The sequence below is a fragment of the Plectropomus leopardus genome, chromosome 17, assembly GCF_026936395.1.
Source record: "Plectropomus leopardus strain MGB_pleo_1.0 chromosome 17, ASM2693639v1, whole genome shotgun sequence".
NCBI lineage: Eukaryota > Metazoa > Chordata > Actinopteri > Perciformes > Serranidae > Plectropomus > Plectropomus leopardus.
Window position 1 is genome coordinate 23,342,986 of NC_142192.1, and position 19,693 is coordinate 23,362,678.

Here is a 19,693-nt window from a genome sequence, read left to right on the forward strand (position 1 = left end):
GTGTGTGAACATGGATTAGGAGCATATTATGAATGTGTGCATACATGCATACAGATTATATGTAAACATGAACACACTGCATATTCATTTTAATTCAGTGAAGCTTTATTGGCGTGATGTTTTCATCAAAGAATGTTATACAGAGCCAAATGAATAATACATACAAAACACAAAGTAGGGGTCGAAACCAATGCCAGTTATTAGTAGTTAATGAGACTGCAAACCGATATTTGAAAGTGATGTACATTTACAATAAAAATGAAAATCTTTCAATATATAGCAATATATACAGCATGTATATAACAAACTCCAACACAAACCTTTGTTTGAGTGCCTTTAGAAAATGTTTAATCAAAACTGAAACTTTCATCATCATATACAGTAAGTTCTAAGCAACTTTTTTTTTATAATGTCAAGTGAAAATTTCAAATAAAAAATGAATGAATAAAAATAGCTCCCTGAGGTTTTACAAATTAAAAGTTCCTCCCATGCTGACACTTTCTTTGCACTTTTTAATTAATAAATTGTATCAGCGATCATTAAAATAAAATGCAGATACAGATAATAGGCAAAATGCCAAATATCAGCCCCAATAATCAGCCAGGCCCATAATCTGTCGACCCCCTTTAAATAGGATATACTGTAAGAAATTGGATTTTTAAGGACGATTCCAATTTCCTTTTTTTTTTTTCCAGGTGTGACCTGCCAAAAACAGTTTTGGCTGAGTATGATTTTTTTAAGAACATTAAATTATAGCATACACAAACATATCAGATTTTTAAAGCCACTGATATATGGCCAAGTAACATAACTATTTTATTTTCCTTTCAGTCACTAGCATTAAAATGTTTTTCTGCCACAGAATAAACTACCAAATCTATGCGGAGGACACTACCTCATAAAAAAATAAATTAAAAAAAGCTATAAACTTACTAGCAAATAAGGTTACATGACTTAAATCTGTGTTTTTAATTAAGTAGGCTACACTTAACAGAAAATAATCTCTTATAAAAAAAATATTTTAGGGTTATCTGTAAGGGAACGGACATCCATTTCCACTTCCTTTGTTTCTCACTGGGCACAAAACAGCTTTATATAATGTTGAGCTGGATATCATCCAACCTGAATGCTTTTTTGTGCTGTGTTTTGAATATTGTCTGGTCCTGAAAGCTGCCATGGAAGGCTTCTTTGTATTTATATTCCTTTTATCTCTTTTCTTATTCATTAATCAAACAACCACAGGTTGAAATCGTTATGTTACCGGTTTTATTTAGGCGCAATTCATGTGGGTGCTTGTTTTCAGATATTTAAATTTTGAGAAATTTGGTTTCTTTTGTTAAAAATATCACTCATAAATAAAAATCTAAAATGTTCAAACCGCCCATCCCTTATATACTCTTTCAATCAGCTGAATGACTGTTTTTACTGATCTAATTGTTAGTTGCTGAGTGCTGGGGATGTGTTAAAGGCCAGTTGTCAAGATTAGTGATCAGCTGAGTCACAGCGTCTGGTTATTATCAGTCTCCCCAAACTCAAGGGGGGACAGAGAGAAAAGCCAGAGAGTTCGGGGAGAAGGGATGGATACAGGGTCAGAGAGAGATGGATGATGTCAGGAAGTATGAAAGATTACATATTCTAAAAGGAGAAGTAGGGAGAGGGAAAGAGAGAAAGATGTGGATAGGGAGGCACGGAGAAACAAACGGATAGACAGAGAGGAAAGAAAAGGAGGGCACAGAAAGTGGGAGAGATGAGGCGGGAGAAAGAGAGAGAGTAACAGTGAAAGATGGAGGAAAAAACCAAGGTTGAAAGACGGGGAGGAATGAGAGAGACGTCAAAAAGAAGAGGTGCAGACGGGCTGGGAGTAAGATGGATGGGACGGAGGGAGCGATAAAGAAGCTATGGTAAAAAAAGAAGGATGAAGGTAGAGATAGAGGAGGGATGAGAGACAGAGGACAGAGAAGTGAGCGGCTGACAGGATGATATGAGTATTCTTGGAGGTGAGAGCGAATAAAGCATGAAAATCTGGAAAGCAATGAGTTCTGCACATTTCAAGAGCATATTACCATAAGCACAGGCATCGCAATCACTCAGGCCCGCATTTAAAAACGGCCTCATTTTAATATGAGTGCTTTGTGAGTATATATTAAAGGATCTGCATGGTAACATATGTACACTGGGTGCAAATCCATGCATGAGGCGGTGTCTTTTGATGTTACTCTAACAAAATTTTACATACATTCATACTCCACAGGGGATGAATTCTAATGAATTTGGAAATCCCCTGACTTTTCCTTTAGCGTCACTTTGAGGTTCACAATCTCAGTTTTCAGTGAAATGTTTTCTGAAGATATTGCCATTAAATGTGGTACACACAACCGTCAAGATGAATTGTGATAACTTCCCCTGACTTTTCATGTAGCAGCATCATTAGGTCAAAAAGTCAGTCAATCAGAACTAATGACATTCCCACCGGCCTTGCTATACTTTGTGTTTGGTGCTAATTAGCAAGCGTTTGCGTGCTAACACAGTGAATTACGATGGTGAACATTGTAACATTTAATTGCATATTAATCTTGATCATGATTTCGGCTTCCCACAATTAATGCTTGAGTGTGTAGGATTTAAAGGTATATATTGGTTGACATTTTCATAACTATGCTTTCAATGGTTTATAATCACCTAAATGTAAGAATCAGTGTTTTTTTTTAACTTAGAATTAGGTATTTCATATCTACATGTGGAGCAGGTTGTCTTCCATGTAGTCCGTCATGTTGTTCTACAGTAGCCTACGATGGACAAACCAAACATTAAGAATGATTAATAAGCCTAATTGCTTTTATTTTAAGTTAAGAAGCTAGGAATGAGTCAGCATTATATTCATGGTAAGAAAAAGAAACTAAGGAGTTGCAGTTCACACCAGGCGACATTTTGTGCCCGTTCTTGGGACTATGTGGGCAGTATGCATAGCTCACAGTTTGAGATTTAAATTTAGGGTAAGAAAATTCTTCTGAGTTAACAGTATGGAGCAGATATATGTTAGTGTGACTTATGTGTATTGTAAAGGTTGAAAGATAAGGGGTTATTTTTAAGCTGACAGAGTGTGTTTGCTCACTTGCACACAAATGTGCCCTTCTCCGCACCACTAATGTTTGCATGCGAACAATACAATGCATCTGATACACTTATGTTTGTGTTTTGATGTGATGTGTGTATGGCATTAGTGACTGTGTGCTTATGATGTGAGAGATCAGAGCCCTCCTGCTGCTCAGCTGCTCAGCCCATACACTTTTGATCCAGCGGCTGGTGAAGGGGGGGAAGTGCGTCAAACAGCAAACTGTATTTTCTCTCCCACTCCAGAAATCAGTCATTACTTTCCTTTATACTAAACTTGTCCCCCTCTTCTACTTTTTCTTTTACATATCTGCATCCCTTTTAAGTGTCCTCGCTGCCTTTTCTACTTCAAGAAGAGCTGCGTAACAACTTTTTTCCTGCAAATCCTGAATTTCATTATGAATTTCTGACTCATGCAAACAAAGACAATCCCCAGCAGATAGACACACACACTCTCAACAGTGTCAGACTTTTTTTTTTTGGATACAAACTTTTCACACTACCCAGCCAGCAGGACACAGTCTAGTGGGTGACTTCTTGTTGTTTTAAATGTGTGATCAGTGGCACTTCATAACCTCGTGCCCCATGTGTGATGGTGTCCAGTGCAGTATGGAAACCAGCAGTTTTAGTTGATTAAATATTAAAATAAAATAATGAAAATGGCTTCAGCAGTGCTCCCCGTGGGCTGAAACTCACCTTGGAATATTTTGTAGGTGCTGCTACTGTGCTGGAGCTGAGTGGTAAACTGTATGTCATACCAAAGGTTACCCAGCCCATTCTCATTCCAAAGTTGTTAAATATCACCGCTTTTTTAGTGTTTTCCGCATATCTCTTGACATCAAAAGTCACCTTTGGCGTATGTATGATACACCGCTGGATGTGGTCAGCTGAGAACGTGGTCAGACCGGACCAGTCACTGTGTTATTATATGACTCTGGACAGCTGGTCGAAACCTGCCACCACAGGATGATACACAAAGGGTTGGTATTAGTTGAAAATGGGTCGGGACAGAACCTTTACTGTCGGTATGACATGCTGCTGAATGGCATCATGTGCAAAGGCTGCTTGTAACAATTAGGGGTGGAACAATCCCTTGATCTGCATCGATATATGGATTAAATGAGCAACGATCAACAATAACGATAACACTGATGCGAAGTGTAAACATGGATCCATATCATCCTCTTTCAGGCGCACCCTTATTGTGAAAGTCTGTGTCACACAGCATCCATCATGATGGCGAGCGGCTGAGAGAAATATGATGAGGATATATGACTATTAGTGATGGCAAGATGAAGTGTCATAAAACATTGAAGCATTCCATCCAATTGGTTCACTCATAGGCTGAAGATTCACGGTGCTTCATTTGCTCTACTGTACCATCAAGTGGACAATAAATGTAAAACAGGCAGAATTATTATAATGGCACCATGGCTTTGGTGCATGAAGCTATGAATTGGATTGTGCTAAAATGATAATGTCAATAAACCAATAATATACTCATTAATAAGCTCAAATAGATTGCAGACAAAGAGTGGCAGCTTCTCCTGTAACCGACCGTGTTGCAGATAATATCGGCTCATATTAATCGCAGCCCCTAAATCGAATCGAATCGACATCTTATTGCGGTAGACTGTGTATATATATATCGGCAAATATCGTATCGTTGTCCAAAGTATCAATATAATATTGTATCGTGATGAAACCAGTGTTTTATACCCCTATTACTGTATAACAGTATGATATAAGAAGCACAGTGAGTTAGCAGCAGGGGGTCCAGTGTTAGCTTCCCATTTGAATGTGATGTTTTTTGTTTTGTTTTTTCACCTGACTAGGGATGCACAAAATTAGATTTTGCCATTGTCCAATATGCTGATATAGTTATTTGGCCATTAACCAATACCGGTATCAATTTTAGTGATCATCAGGTCTCTTCTGTCATGGAATTAACATCACATCATGCATCCTCTTATTGTAATTAACTATTTTGATAAACATTTCAGTTGTTTTCTAATTTATTTTGAATATTTTTTTACATTTATTTACTTCATTTTAGCATTTATTTATTTATCTTCTGGATAGGGTCATTTAACACTAAATACTTAAAGTATATACATTTTTGATTGTTCCTACTTAAGTTAACTTGAGTGATATTTTCAATGCAGAAATTTTACTTGTAACGGAGTATTTTTACAGTCTGGTATGAATATTTTTACTTGAGTAAAGGATCTGAATACTTCACCCACCACTGCCTGTGACTGTCATTTTTTTGTGCCATAAAAACCCTCAATTTACACCACAAAGCAATTCAGTATCTTTATAACAAGCACTCTCCTTTTTGTCCGTGATGTAGTGTAGGGGTTAAGTACTTCTATTTCTAAGGAAGGACTCTGAAAAATGTCAACCTTGGCTGCAAGTGGATGATGGTTATTTTTAATTTAACTTGCTGTGTATCACTTTGTGTTGCAGGATGGAGTCCACAGAGAAATGTGAAGTAGTGATACAGCATTTCAATGGAAAATACCTGAAAACCCCGCCAGGCATTCCAGGTGAGTCTCTCCCCTCCTTTTGCTTTACATTGTTCTCGCATCACCCCCTTTTTCTTTTCTCTCTTGGAAAATCATCACCTCTGCGATGAGAAACCTCCTTTCTAATTCAATTATGGTAATTTCTCATCTCAGATCTGCCGGACAGCTTGATAGATTGTGTACACCGGTGTTTCTGACACCTGAAGCTAGCTGTCGCGGCTATGGCTGAATAGCTGACGGTTCTATAGGTCGCTTCCTCTCCCTCTCTCTCTTTCTGTCACCGTCTCTCTCCCCTCCCTGGTGGTGCTGCTGCTGCTGCAGGCTGAAACTTCTCGGGCAGGAGAAAACCCTTTTAATATTCACACTCATGCCTCTGTGCTGTTCTTTGCAATCTACTTAAGAGCTTGCACTCTCCCCTCTTTCCTCTCCTGCTCCTGCTCTCTGTTGCCGTGTCCTCTCTCCTTCCTATCTTTCTTTCCTGCAGTCACCTCAGACAGTGGAACAAGTTGGCCAAGGAGAAAACAGGCAGGGGGGGGGGATGTCACAAAATAGAGACAGATGTGGAGACAAGGCTGTACCACATTGTGTGTTAGCACAGAGAAGGCATCACTGTCCCCAAAGTTTAAAACAAAAGGAGACATTGGAAATGTTGGAGTGAGTCTCGGGGGGAGCAAGGGTGACACGAGGTGTTAGCAAAAAGAGAAGCAAGGCGGAAGGAGAGTCGAGATATGAAAGAAAGAGTCAGAGGGAGGAGAAAACATGCTGCCGTAGCACTTTTGGGGCCAGGTGCTGCAGCGCGCGAAGCCTCCCAATGCGTCCCAGCAGGACGTGGGGGCCAGACAGGGCAATACCATGGAGATCTCCTTCACCCCTGTGGCAATTTTATTAACAATACTCACACCTCCAACCAGAAACAGACCCATAAATCGCCCTCCACTATACAGTAATATCTCAGAGAGTCTGGATTTAGAATCTCCATATATGCTCAGCCACTGCATAGCCAGCGGCCATTAAAGGCAAGGTGAGTGGTTATATTGAAGTTGAGCCGTAATAGGAAACCTTTAAAGCTGTAATATCAGGCTGACCTTCCCCTTTAAGGGTCTATCTCCCGGCCGCTCGGGCTTTATTATTGTTAATGGATTGTTCAGGCTTGTGCCAAGCATGAAGATTTACTGCCCTGATCGAGGAAATCCTTCTGTGGAATTAAGAATAGTTAAGTTTACAAGGTCTGTTCTGGTCTGGTGCTACTATGCTCCTAAAGGGTCCATGAAATCTCCCCTGTCCCTTCATGTGTGCCTGAATGCACACACAGACTGGACTGGCTGTGGCAAAGGCTAATATTGTTGCTTGTGTTGTTGTTCTTTGTAATTTGAGGTAATGGCATACCATAACTAATCCCTCAATTTGTAACAACTTGGGTCTCTTTTATTTATTTATTCATTTTATTTATTGTTGGTTGGTTAATTTTTTTAGGGGGGTTGGCTGCTATTTTTATTTTTTATTTTTATCACTATCATTATAAAAAAAATGTACAAAGCCTTGTTTTTAATATTTTTTAAGGCAAGGCTACTTTGGTGCTATTAATTTTTATGGGCACAAATGCGATTGGATTAGACAATAATTTTAAGTCCACAAAAATAGTTAATTTAATTTTAGAGTCAAGGATGATTTTATTTTGAATATATTCTACACTGAAAGAAAATAACCAAACAAGGGTATTTATTTAAAAAGAAATTGATCGGTGTTCACAAATTACAAGGGGTGAGGGAAAATAGATACAGTATAGTATTGCAATATTTTGCTTGGCAATATTGTATCGAAACACAGTTGCCAAGTGTCGATTCTTTTATTGTATGATTAACAGATATTGCAAATGCAAATTCAACTCTTTAGTCCACTAGATACATTTTACTTCAATAAAAAATGACTAAAGTAAGAAACTCTAATTTAAAAGCGTTACTTTATAAGTGGGGACATGATTTACATCTTGAAAAGGTAATAATACACAATATATGTTCTTGCAATAATCAACATCATGCAAAACATTTAAAATGCCAATAATATTGTATCGTGACTAAAGTGTTGTGATAATATCTGACAGACCTAATGATGAATAACCTGGTTTTCCAGTGCCTCATACCTGGCTGGAAATGAAACCCGCGACTTGTTACATATGCAGCGTTTCCCTTGGTGTTGCTCAGTAAGAATTCAGAATATCAACAAAGCACACCGGTGTCAATAAATCGTGTTGACAGAAAAGCAGCAGAGGAGAAAACAGCAAAATCAGCTGGGTTTGAAGTGCAGGATGGGCATCAAGGCCACTCTGGTGCAGCAAACTGAGGTGGCGGGGCGGCCATGGTCTTAATGGCCCCTGTGAAATTCCAGCTCCGATTGTAATCACCAAAGTGATCCTCACCCGAGGAGACTTTATCCAAATATGTTTTTAAATTTTTTTGTTCCTACACTTCACCAGACAGAAGTGTGAGGACGGAAATGTTGACGATCTTGCAGATGATAGGCCAGTGTGCAGGAATGATCTTCTCTTCACTTCTGGGAAATTTTCTCTGGCGCAATAAGTTATGAAGGTCTGCATGAGCTTCTGTATTCAAGTAAACTGCTTTTGGAAACCAGTCTAGCATCACTGCTTGTGGTTCTTGCCCTACCTGGTTTGTTTTTGGCAAATACACCTTGTTTCCAGCTATCAGAAATTAACTTGGAGACTCAAATGTTGGCACTACTGATGAATGATCCCAAACTTATAAAGTAACAAGCAAATTGTAACTGTATTGTAACTCCCTTTGATATTTTTCTTTACTCTTGAGGTCTGTACGAGGGTGGGGTTTGAGGAAGTGTTCCATGTTGAGTTGCTGTCTGCTAAATGAAGATCTCGGGACATTCCTCTGTTATCAAACTCAGATGTTCCTCTGTGGAGAACCTCAGGGCTGTTTCTGTCTATCACACATGCAGCGAATAGCCCTTTGTAGTCATGTATTTGTGTGTCAGTGTGCACATCATGTGTTTTCACTACAGTTGTGTTTTCTCATTCATGTGTGCATATTTAAATTTATGCATTTTAAAGCAGGAACACACAAACTGTATTTGTGTGCTGACAAAGTCTGTTTCTGTGTGTGTGTGTGTGTGTGTGTGTGTGTGTGTGTGTGTGTGTGTGTGTGTGTGTGTGTGTGTGTGTGTGTGTGTGTGTGTGTGTGTGTGTGTGTGTGCTGGTGGTATTTCCCCAGAGCCCCTTGCTATGCAGGGCAGCTTCTTCATCCATCCTGCTTTGACAGTTCAGCAGCACCCCCCCGGGGGCCCCTCGCCACACACAGCTCAGCAGGAGCACTTGTGCGCACGTGCATGTGTATATTTGTGTGACAGCCATGACTACTACACTGTGTGAGCCTTGACACATACACAGGCACACACACACACACACACACACACACACACACACACACACACAAAAGCACAAACCACATAAGCACAAATATAGTCACGCACCACTAACTTTGACCTGAATGGAATGTCAACATCCATATAATGCTAATGAAATCCCTTTTTTCCACCATTTAGCGTTTGAAACACAAACACACACCAAGTTGCCGTGACAGCATGCACACACACAACTACACACATGCACATCTGATGCATGCACTTGCACACGTATTCTCCTCAATGTAGCAAGCTTGCTCACCAATCCTCTCAAGCCCATATCTGACAAGCCTCTGCATTTCCAGCTTAGGCACTCAATCACACTGTGTCAAGAGATGTGTGTATGTGTGTGTGTGTGTGTGTTTGTGTGTGTGTGTGTGTGTGTGTGTGTGTGTGTGTGTGCGCGCGTGTGTGTGTGTGATGGGGGTTGGTCTCGTTATAGCTGCCCTCCTCTACTCAGGTGTGTCCAGTGGCAGTACAAAAGGATATTGAGTTGTAACCCTGCTGTCCTGTACCAGGAAGTAAATATGTGGATGTCAGGTGCCAGGTCGTCCGTTAAATTCAACTGACCGTGGGAAAATAAACGGAAAGGAAGTCACCATGTTGGCAGGAAGTTTTATCGTCGAGTTGCAGAAAAGGACGCAGAGAACATACGGGACAGAGCGGAGGATCAGCGAGATGCTAGCAGATGGCAGTTAATGGCGCCACAGACAGATTCCATACACTTCCTGTTTAAATTATAATGTAATAACATTGAACTTCCTTGTGATTACATGAGATGTTGAGTTGATATACAGTGTGGATTGGATGATAGCAGATGGCGGCTAATGATACTTAAACAGAGTCCCTATTCTTACCGTTTAGTTTTTAATGAAATACAGCACATGTGTTATTTAGTTACAACATATGCACTTTTAATGTGATTCAGAGTCTGCATGTACAGAATGTGAGGTGTTGTGCCAATTCTTGTCATGATCCAACATCATTCATAACTCTTACATAAGTAATAAGTGCTTTAAACATGATAAACACCCGTGTTTTCTTTATAAGCAGCAAAAGAATTGGTGGAATGTACATTTACTCAAGTATTGCACTTAAATACAAATTTAAGGTTCATATACTTCACTTGAGTCTACTCCATTTCATGCCACTTTATACTCCTACTTCACTACATTTCAGTGAAAAATATTGTGCTTTTTATTACATGTATCTGACATCTTTAGTTACTTATGAATGGAGATTTTTGCATAAAAAGCATAAGAAAAGTTTATGAAATATCATGCAAGTGCAGCTGAAACAATTAGGCCATTAAACAATTAGACAATTGACAGAAAATTAAATAGCTATTGAACATTTTAGTCTTTTTCTAATTTATCTTGAATTATTTTTATTTTATTTCATTTTTCTAAATTGGATACTTTTACTTTCAATACTTAAAGTACATTTTCTTGGTTTTACTTACTTTTAGTTGAGTAATATTTTCAATGCAGGACTTTAACTTGAGTATTTTGACAGCCCTGTATTTGTACTTTTAGTTGAGTAAAGGGTCTGGATACTCCATCCATTATTTCATAAAACCATTGTATTCCAGCAAGTTCTATAGAAACACGTACAACAGCACGTGTGTATCGATGCATCTAATCAGCTATCCCGGTCAGGTTTGTTTGCCGAGGCCTGGTTGATATGAGAGGTGCGTAGCTTTCGTCCAACAAGCCAGTCACCGAGGCCTGCTCTAGCCTCTCCGCTCTGCCCACGTCTGATTGTGATTCAGAGAGAAGGACATGATCGATAGCCCTGATGGAGCACTACAGCTGTTTAGCTATTCTGTGCAATGCGGCAGCCGCTCTCCCTGTCGCTGTTACCGGCTGTGAGTGTGCATACGCCTGCACGCAGATACAAAGTCATTCACACACTCTAGATAACATGCATGTGTGCCAAAATACACATATGTGTGTGTGTATTGACGTATACATTGTATGTACATGCAGCAAGGCGCACACGTACTATCTAAACACACACACAAATAGATGGACTTAACATTCATGTAGGGATAATAAAGTCCTTCTTGAGAAATGATCAACTTCGTAGTCGGAGGTGAGAATAAAGAGTTATCCGTGTTTTTCAGTGCATGTGGATTTACTCAATATACAAAATAAATAGAATTTATGAAATGTGACTACGGCAATAAACCATACTGAAGTGAGCCCAACAGGGACGCATTATGATTTACACTGCAACCCTGAGCACTGGGAAAGTCAAAGGAAGCGCAGATAAAAAGTGATTTAATCCGCTGGCTCCGCTGAGCCTTGCTGATTAAAGCCCTTCGTCCCACAATGCATTAAACAGCTTAGAGATGACACCCTATGGTAAATGTAATTTGAACCGGAGATACATTAGCCATTGTTTGGTTTTGGCAGGTGAGTAATCTCACGTACATGCCATATTGCGTGTGTGCTGTGGCAGCGAGCAAATGGATAACATTTGATACATGTTCTGTGCCGCTCAGGCGAATTGCTGCTCTTTGTGCAATTTCACTTAATTTCATTGTCAACAATCAAACAACAGCTAAATAAACACAAAGGTGTGTTTTCAGACGGGCTGGATACAGGTAGTGTTGAGCGCTGCCAAATGACAGCACCAGACTTCAATGAATCCACTGTTCTCGTGAATGTCTAACTGTGCAAACACAGATTCAATCCAGACTGGATGTGCAGTAACACTGCAGCGTCTTCCTTTTCCCTTCCGTTGTTGTTGCTCACTCCGTTGTCCTGCTGCCAATATGGCAGCGGAGCTGAGAGTCGGCTCCAATATTGTCCAATAGATGCTGGATAAATAATGGAAACCACATCAGGAAGCAGCCAGTGGCCCTGGGAGATGGAACCAAACGGAAACATGCAATATGTACAAGCTTTCCTGCTTTTTTTTTTTTTTTTAATACAACACTCTGGCATTTCTCCCTCTAACTTTATCTGTTTTCACAATTTCTGTTCAAACCACAGTGACTGTCTCTGACTCTTCTCACTCACAATCTGTCTTCAGATCAAAAGTAGTGTTTGTATAATGTATACATATAAAGTTGATTCAGGCTGACAGTGAAAGCCATATTCCTCATGGAGACTTGTGGGAAGCATCAGTGCTTTTCCCATGTAAAGAGCCCCATCCTTCCTCACGAACAGCCAGCTCTCACAGACACACGGCCACACAGGTCGACTGCAGCAGCTTTTACAACCCACACTTACCTTTAATGTAAGGCAGCGCCCTCTAGTGGCTGTTATAATTGTCATAGAAGCAGAGGAAGAAGTGGTGTGACGTAGCTGAAAATGCGACAAAGATCATATAATGTACAAATATCAAAGACGTCCTTCTTGTGTTGTTGAGATTGGAGTTGAATTGTTCAAACAGACACGGGACTTTCACTCAGGACACCAACGGTGTTCATGTCCAGAAGTCAAGATACACATTTTTAATAACAAGGAAAACTAGTAAGCTAGTATTTGTAGCATGCATACAAGCATGCATACACGTTTCTGATACTTACATGTTTTGTTCACCATGTTTATGATTTTTGAAGTGTAACTGCAATTAGCGAAAGTGAAAAGCTAACATTAGGCTATAAAATTACTACACTATGGTCGCATAAATTCAGTGTTGCCACCAAAACAGTGTTTTCAATATGATGATGTTCTGTATTCTCCTTTAACAACTTGTTAGCAATTACCTTTTTTAAGACAGCTTCAAACTTAGGAGTGGGGTATTTATTGACATATTTTATGCCATAGAACAAAATGTTAAAGTCTCTTAAGCTTGTGTTGACCACAAACCTTATTTTAAGCATTTAACCAAAAAATCTACTGACTTTGAGATGCTAAAATGCTAACTCATTTGCTGGTTTTCGGATTCCTTCTCGCACCACTCTGTATGTGTTGTTTTGAGGCTGGTCATAGTGTTCATTTCAGAAGTAAGCAGATATGAACCTCTTTTGTCATTTAGGCACTGATTACATTTTTCAAAACCCAAACAAATTCCCAGTATTCTGATTTACTCCCCTGATCTGTCAGAGATCCAGATGACACCCAGGGTCTGTGGACCACCACAGCTGTCAAGCTTATGCCAGACCGAGTTCACGGGGGCCGCTATTTGGCAAGCCCCCCTTTAAACAAAACACAGCACAGACCAAGTGCACCCCAAGTGCTGGCCTGCCGACACATCCCGTCATTATGTGCAGAACACAGGGCCTGTGCCGCTGAGGGTGGGGAGCTGTTGCAGAAAAAGATTCCCTCCCTGTTGGCGTCCTCACCACGGCAACGGTGCCAAGATAGCAGAGACAGCCCACGGTATTAAAACGTCCCTCGCTGAATTAAGGCAAGTCCCAATTCACTCGCTAAGTCACAAAAAGCCCTTCTGAAACTGTCAGTCATACTTGAGTAATCCATGTTAATTTCTGCAATCCCTCCCACATTCCCCCGGCTAATAACTGGCCTGTCAGCAGGCCCATTCCTCTCCCCTATGGCGTGTAGATTTAACGTGCAGCCAAGTAGGTTGGCTGTCAGTGCGTCTCAGACATGGCTGCCTCGCCAAGCACACACAGTTTTTTCCCATGATGCATCAGCACGTCATGTGTGGGTGCTGTTGTGTGAATTGTTTATATCTAATGTTTTCCTTTTTGTATTTGACAGAAACAAAAGGTCAGATCCATAATGTATTGATAATTCATTTACTGCCGCTGTCACCCGGCGTGAACCCATATTTCTGTCTCTGTTTGTGATACACAATGACAGTCAGACAGCTTTTCAATATACACTGCTACGGATAATAATTAGCCACCAAACCTCCCTCTCGAATGCATTTCTCGGGATATTGCATCGTAATGAAATCTGTCCTCTTAGCATGAACCTTCCACCCCCACCACCACCCCTGACTTCACCCGCCTCCCATTAGAGGCAGGACACACAGGAAGTTATTATTGGCATCCCCAGTAAATCAGACAGCTTCCTGAAAAAGGATCAATTTCCCCCGATGCACTTTCTCATTATAACCTTATCTCGCCCACAGACAATAATCTGGATTTGTCACGCTTTGTTTGTTTTGCCACTGAACTGTATCAATCATGAGCGGAGCCGACGGTTAGCGCGGAGAGGAGAAGAGCGAGGAGCCGCTCTGAGTGGATCTGTCACCGAAATATAAAGTATTCACCTGCTGCAGTCCCCTTCCACAGAAAATAATATAAGCCCTTTGATTGGCTTCAAAGTTTGTTTAGGCAGAGGAGAGGAGCTCTGGCTCCTGGAGGGGTTTAGGCAGGAACGATTGACTTTGCTCTCCACTCAACCACGTCTAATGTGGAGAGAGACAGAACGTAGGAGAGTTACCATGAGAAAAAGATACATAACGAGGGAGAGTAATGGAGAGAAATATAGCAGCAGGGCGATGGAAAGAAATAGATTAAGAGCTGAGGAAATGTGACAGGAATAAGAGAGGGAGATAAAAGAGAACAGATGGAAAAGGGCAGCGAGGGGAAGAAAGTGATGGGAGGCGCAGAAGAGAGAGGAGTGAAAGTTGGATCAAGCCGTGCTTTTGGAAGGTTAAATTTGAGCAAAGTTTAGGTTGCTGCATCTGCAGCAGACGAGATGAAAGGATGACATTGGGCGGGCGACCACTTCCTGAGCTTGACCCCCGGCGACCTCCAACCAGCTGTCCACCATGTTGATCCCCTTCTATCTTTTTCACCCTCACCCCCGCTCACATCTCTCCTTGCACTTTTTGTTGTCCTCGCCTTTAAACACACTGTCTTATCTTCCTTGCCATCGCCGTCTTTCATCCTCCTGCATCCTCATCTCCTCTCCTCTCCTCTCCTCTCCTCTCCTCTCCTTTCCTCTCCTCTCCTCTATCCTCCATCATCCTCTCCTCTCCTCTCCTCTCCTCTCCTCTCCTTTCCTCTCCTCTCCTCTATCCTCCATCATCCTCTCCTCTCCTCTCCTCCTCGCTATTCTCCACATCGCACACATTCCTGCTCATCTTCCCTAACGCTCATCTATGTTACCGGATATAGCTGAGTGCACACAATATTAGTGCAAGCAAAATAAGCACCTGAGGCTGCTTTTATTTATGAAGAACAGCCTGCCTCTCCTCTTTTGTTTGATATGCGTTCAGCCCGTTCATTGATGTGCTCCCATTTCTTTTCTGCTGTGGATTCACTCCCTACATGGACAGCTGACAGTTATGACCAAAATTTTTTCAGTTATCAATTATTTATTCTGGGAAGTGGAGCAGCAGCAAGGTTGGGCACAAACTCCAATTGGGCCTTGTTGCAAAAATGCTCTGGAGTTTAATATGTTCATAAATGTATAATGCATACTGTAATTAAGAGTATTCTCTCTCACATTTTGCCTCACTGCAAAACAGGCTGGTTTTAGCTGCTTTAGCTTTGTGGTACTAGGAGTGTGGCAACCTTTTTTTCCAGACTAAAATGTTTCGATGACTATTTAATTAGCCACAGAAAATGAATCATATTAACTTAACATTAACATTAGCACTAGTTAGTCGCACATTCATCTACTTATTTATCAGGTAAAGTCAGGCATTATGCTCCAATACCAATACAACCATGCTATTTAGTATGCCAGAAAAGGATTTAGTATGTCCCAATACAAAGTATTTCAGATGCAGTTTGCAGAAAATACCAGGAAGTCCTACTGCATCCGGTTGCACTTTGCGGCATGCAAGCCAGATTGCTTTTCTGGCTATTCTGACCCACAATCCTCTTAGCAGCGAAGGATATGACACAAACACTGAGCCAGAGACAGATGAAAACTCAGAATCTTTTCTTTTGACTTTAAAATTTCGCGCTATGGGGTTCAACTGGAATATGAGTAACAGGGTCAACGCTGAGGCGCATTGTTTTGACCAGGTGTTATGTCCTAATTGTTTGCATACTCCACCACACAGTTTGTGAGGGCAGCTGCAGTACTTACAGGAAGTGAAAAGAAAAGGTATGAGATTCTTGACACAGCCATAGATTTTTTTGGTGTCTGCTAACGTCCAGCTCTGCCAAGTGGAGCACAGTTGGGGACCAGTTGTTGGTTGAACGGTTGAACGTTTTCCCGTGACTTTTATTCTGGAAAGCTCAGGGGCGCACTCTGCTGACTGAGCAAAAACCTTTAGGTTTCTCTTTTTCTACTCCTCCCTATATGTTACGGGTCTCTCCACCACTCTTAGGAATGAAGTCCTGAGATGCACGAGCTATCTTCACGGATCCCTAGATTCCAGGTTCTAGCCATCAGTCAACTTAATCTAATGCAGGACCTGAGGCGATGCATTTCTTTTTCAAAGAATAATATTCAGCCTCTCAGCAGATACAGTAGGTCACCGAGCTCACAGCCTTTTGGCCAGCCTGCCTGTCCGCCAGAATGAAGATTAAGTTCGCTGAGGAGGATAATCATGCTCCAAGGTCTCTGTGGTATGCAAGCAATGCAGCAGGCTTGCGTCCTGTGGTTCACTCCTCTCTATCTCCCGCACCTTTTTAGCATCTTATAAGCATCACGAAACATGATCAGTCACAGCTTACTTTCTTTTTTTAAATCCTTTGAAACCTAGAGTGACGCCACGTTGCCTTTCACAAATATTTAAAGCTTTGAACCTAGAGCAAATTGGTGTGATGATTTTAAAAACATGGAGAAAAAAAAGGCAATGAGGCAAACTTGGTAAAAAAAATCTTCCACAAATTGCAGGAAATTGATAGATTTACTTGCCTTAACTCGGCATTATTTATACACATCCAGGCGCTGGACAAGCGATAATACAAGAGAATAAAAAACAAAGTCCACAAACGAGATAATGTTCATCTGTGTGGTGAAGAGCGTGTAGCTTGAAATGTCACTTCGATGGTAATTATATTAAAGATTCATGGGAGCATAATCTAGTATGCGGACAAATATTTGAAAGTGAATAGAAATAGTGAAGTATAGCCAGGTCATCTGACTGACCAGAATTGACCTCAAGACTAATTGTATCCTCTGTGTGCTTGCGTCAGGGAAGCAGAGTTAAAAAAAAAAGGAAAAAAAAGCAAGCATCAGTTACACCCGGCCACGTCACTGTCACTGTCCCAGGACACAGAGGGCAGTGAGATAAATCTAGCTGCCGCCCCCAAAATAGAGCACGGGCCTCCATTAGAACAGGACGCAGGCTGTGTGGGAACAAGCAGAGGTCACCGTGGTCAGCAGAGTTATTTCTGTAGCGCCACCGGACCTCCAGGAGTTGACGCCCATTCATTCATCCGACTGCCTGCCAGCGGGGTAGGGGACACACACAGAGACACACACCTATACGCTCTGCCAATGGACGATCAGCAGGCGTGGGATTTTTTCCATTTGATGAAACATCCTGCGATGGCGTCCGAGTTGCCAGTGTTTTTTGTCACCTGGAGCTATTTGTGTGTTTTTCTTTGTATTTATATGAAAGCCGCCTGCTGGTGTTTTGAGCTGAAGGACGATGGAAACACACCTGGTTCTGAGTGACCTCATGTCTCAGACACACTGTCTCTCTGTCTGTCTCTGTTTCCTCGGCTGGCAGCGCAGCACACCGCCGTTATTGGATCACGCTTGCGGTTTATTTCTGCTGCTTCTGCTCAGCTTATATAGATGATTTACGGTAGCTCACAGACATGGATGCACACTTTTCTGCAGTTGCAAAAACACAGACGACGCACAAAAGGAAAACACGCCAGCGGAATGATTTCTTACAGTCTCTGTTTCCTACCTTTGTTCTTTGAGCCTCGCTCACTTCTTCCTCTCATACACACACACAAACACACACATCAATAGTCCATTAGGAGTGTGTTGCTTTCATTACCTCCAGCTTGGCCCTGAGACAGCCTTCAGAGTAGAGTACAGCAGAGCAGAGCTGGCCAGGATTGCAGTATATATAGCAAGAAGTCTGGTAATTGCCAGCTCTCTGTTCTCTCTATCCTGTGCGTCAGGTGGAAAGTATGAATCGGTGGTATCTGGGGACCATCCCTGCTGCGCTGCACCGCATCTCACTACAACTGTCTGTCCCCCCACAGGGCACAAGTAATAGGGGGAAAACAGAGAGCTTAAAGGCCTCAGAGAGTCCAACAACTGCCACTCTAACAATGCACACCACCATGGGAATAAATACAAAAAAAGTCAGGCAGCCCACACTTACAGCAGAGAGGCACCTAAAGATATACCCTTCCTGGAAATCTCACTTCGCATGCCTCGCTTGCTGCACAGTAGTAAGTGCTGTTACTGCAGTGCAGATTCTCCGTTAAAGTGGAATATTTTTGTTTGTTTTGTTTCACCTGCCGGAAGGCAGAAGAAAGGGTCAGGCAACAATACATTTGAGAGGTCCTAAAATATTTTTATAATACTGTAAAAGTTGGAGTAAAACTCCCACATAAATGCGTAAGGTATAATATTAAGTAATAATTTTTATGGACTTGCTTTTATGTGAGGCTGTTTTTTATTTAATCTTTTTATTCAGTCTTGATCTCGCTTATTGCTATTTTTATTAATTTAAGAAGTAGTAGGGGTAGTAGTAGTAGTATTTGTCTTTACTTTATTTATTTGTTTTATATGTTTTACTTTTATTAGTATTTTTTGTAGCAAATTGTATCTCTTTTTTCTGACTTAATTTTGTCCTGTCTTAGCTCAGCATTGTTGTTTGGCTTCTATTGTTACATTGCCTTTGGGGTATCTTGCTTCTGCTTTGTTTGTCAAAGCATTTTGCTTTTAACTACTATATAAATAAAGTATTATTATTATTATTATTATTATTATTATTATTGTTTTTATTATTATTATTATTATTATTATTATTATTATTATTATCAGTCCCTTTAAAGTGACTAATTTGATTTTAGTTTTGTTTGTAACTGTAACAGTAAAATAATTTCACTGCAGTTTAAAGTTGTCGAATTCTTTTTTACCTTGAATGTCTGTTTGATTATCATGAGACACAAAAAAGTAAGCATAGTTTTTAAAGTGATCGAAACTCCATGTTTCCAGATTATTATATTGTTGCAAGGGTAGTTATTTGTTTAACAGCTCTAAGAAGGCATTGCATCCAGAAGATTCAGCATCGACTTCGGCTATTCCTGCACCTGCAGTGGGGAAGATCTGAGTTAGCTGTCCAAGCATTTTATTTAATGCTGGATTTGTGCCCTTTTTTAAACCCTATCAAAATGTTACCCTTTAATGTTAACTAAATGTTAGATGGAGAGAAAGAGAGAGTGAGCTGCTCTCATTCAACCATGCACAAATCACTACATTTACATGCACATCGAACTAATAAATTATTATTCTGAATATCACAATATTTCAAATTTGATACTTGTCATGTAAATAGCATATTACACTTAGATGGTCTGAATGAAGCATTTTCCTATTACGAAGGGTGACATGCGGGTATTATTCAGGTTTTAGGGGAATTCTTTGGACATGTATACAGCACATTTGGTAAATGTGTCTCAACTGGAGTTTGTACAAAAGGTTGTGGCACACGGCCTCCTGCGTGTTTGCTGTCAGCTCTGTGTGTTACTGTGGATGTGTTGTACTTGAACCATCTCACCAGCAGTTTGCAAGGCCAGTGTAGAAATGCATGCCCAAAAGAAA

General features: G+C 40.8%; 1 protein-coding gene across 8 annotated transcripts in view; it reads left to right on the top strand.

Moving 5' to 3' along the window:
* Positions 1-19,693, top strand: part of LOC121957585 (RNA-binding motif, single-stranded-interacting protein 3) — a 388,916-nt gene that overhangs the window by 286,834 nt on the left and 82,389 nt on the right. For all 8 annotated transcript variants that reach the window (XM_088090904.1, XM_088090900.1, XM_042506228.2 and 5 more), the window contains one exon: positions 5,581-5,660. In XM_088090904.1, coding sequence (XP_087947030.1) covers positions 5,581-5,660 — 80 coding nt within the window. The remainder of the gene's footprint in view (positions 1-5,580; positions 5,661-19,693) is intronic.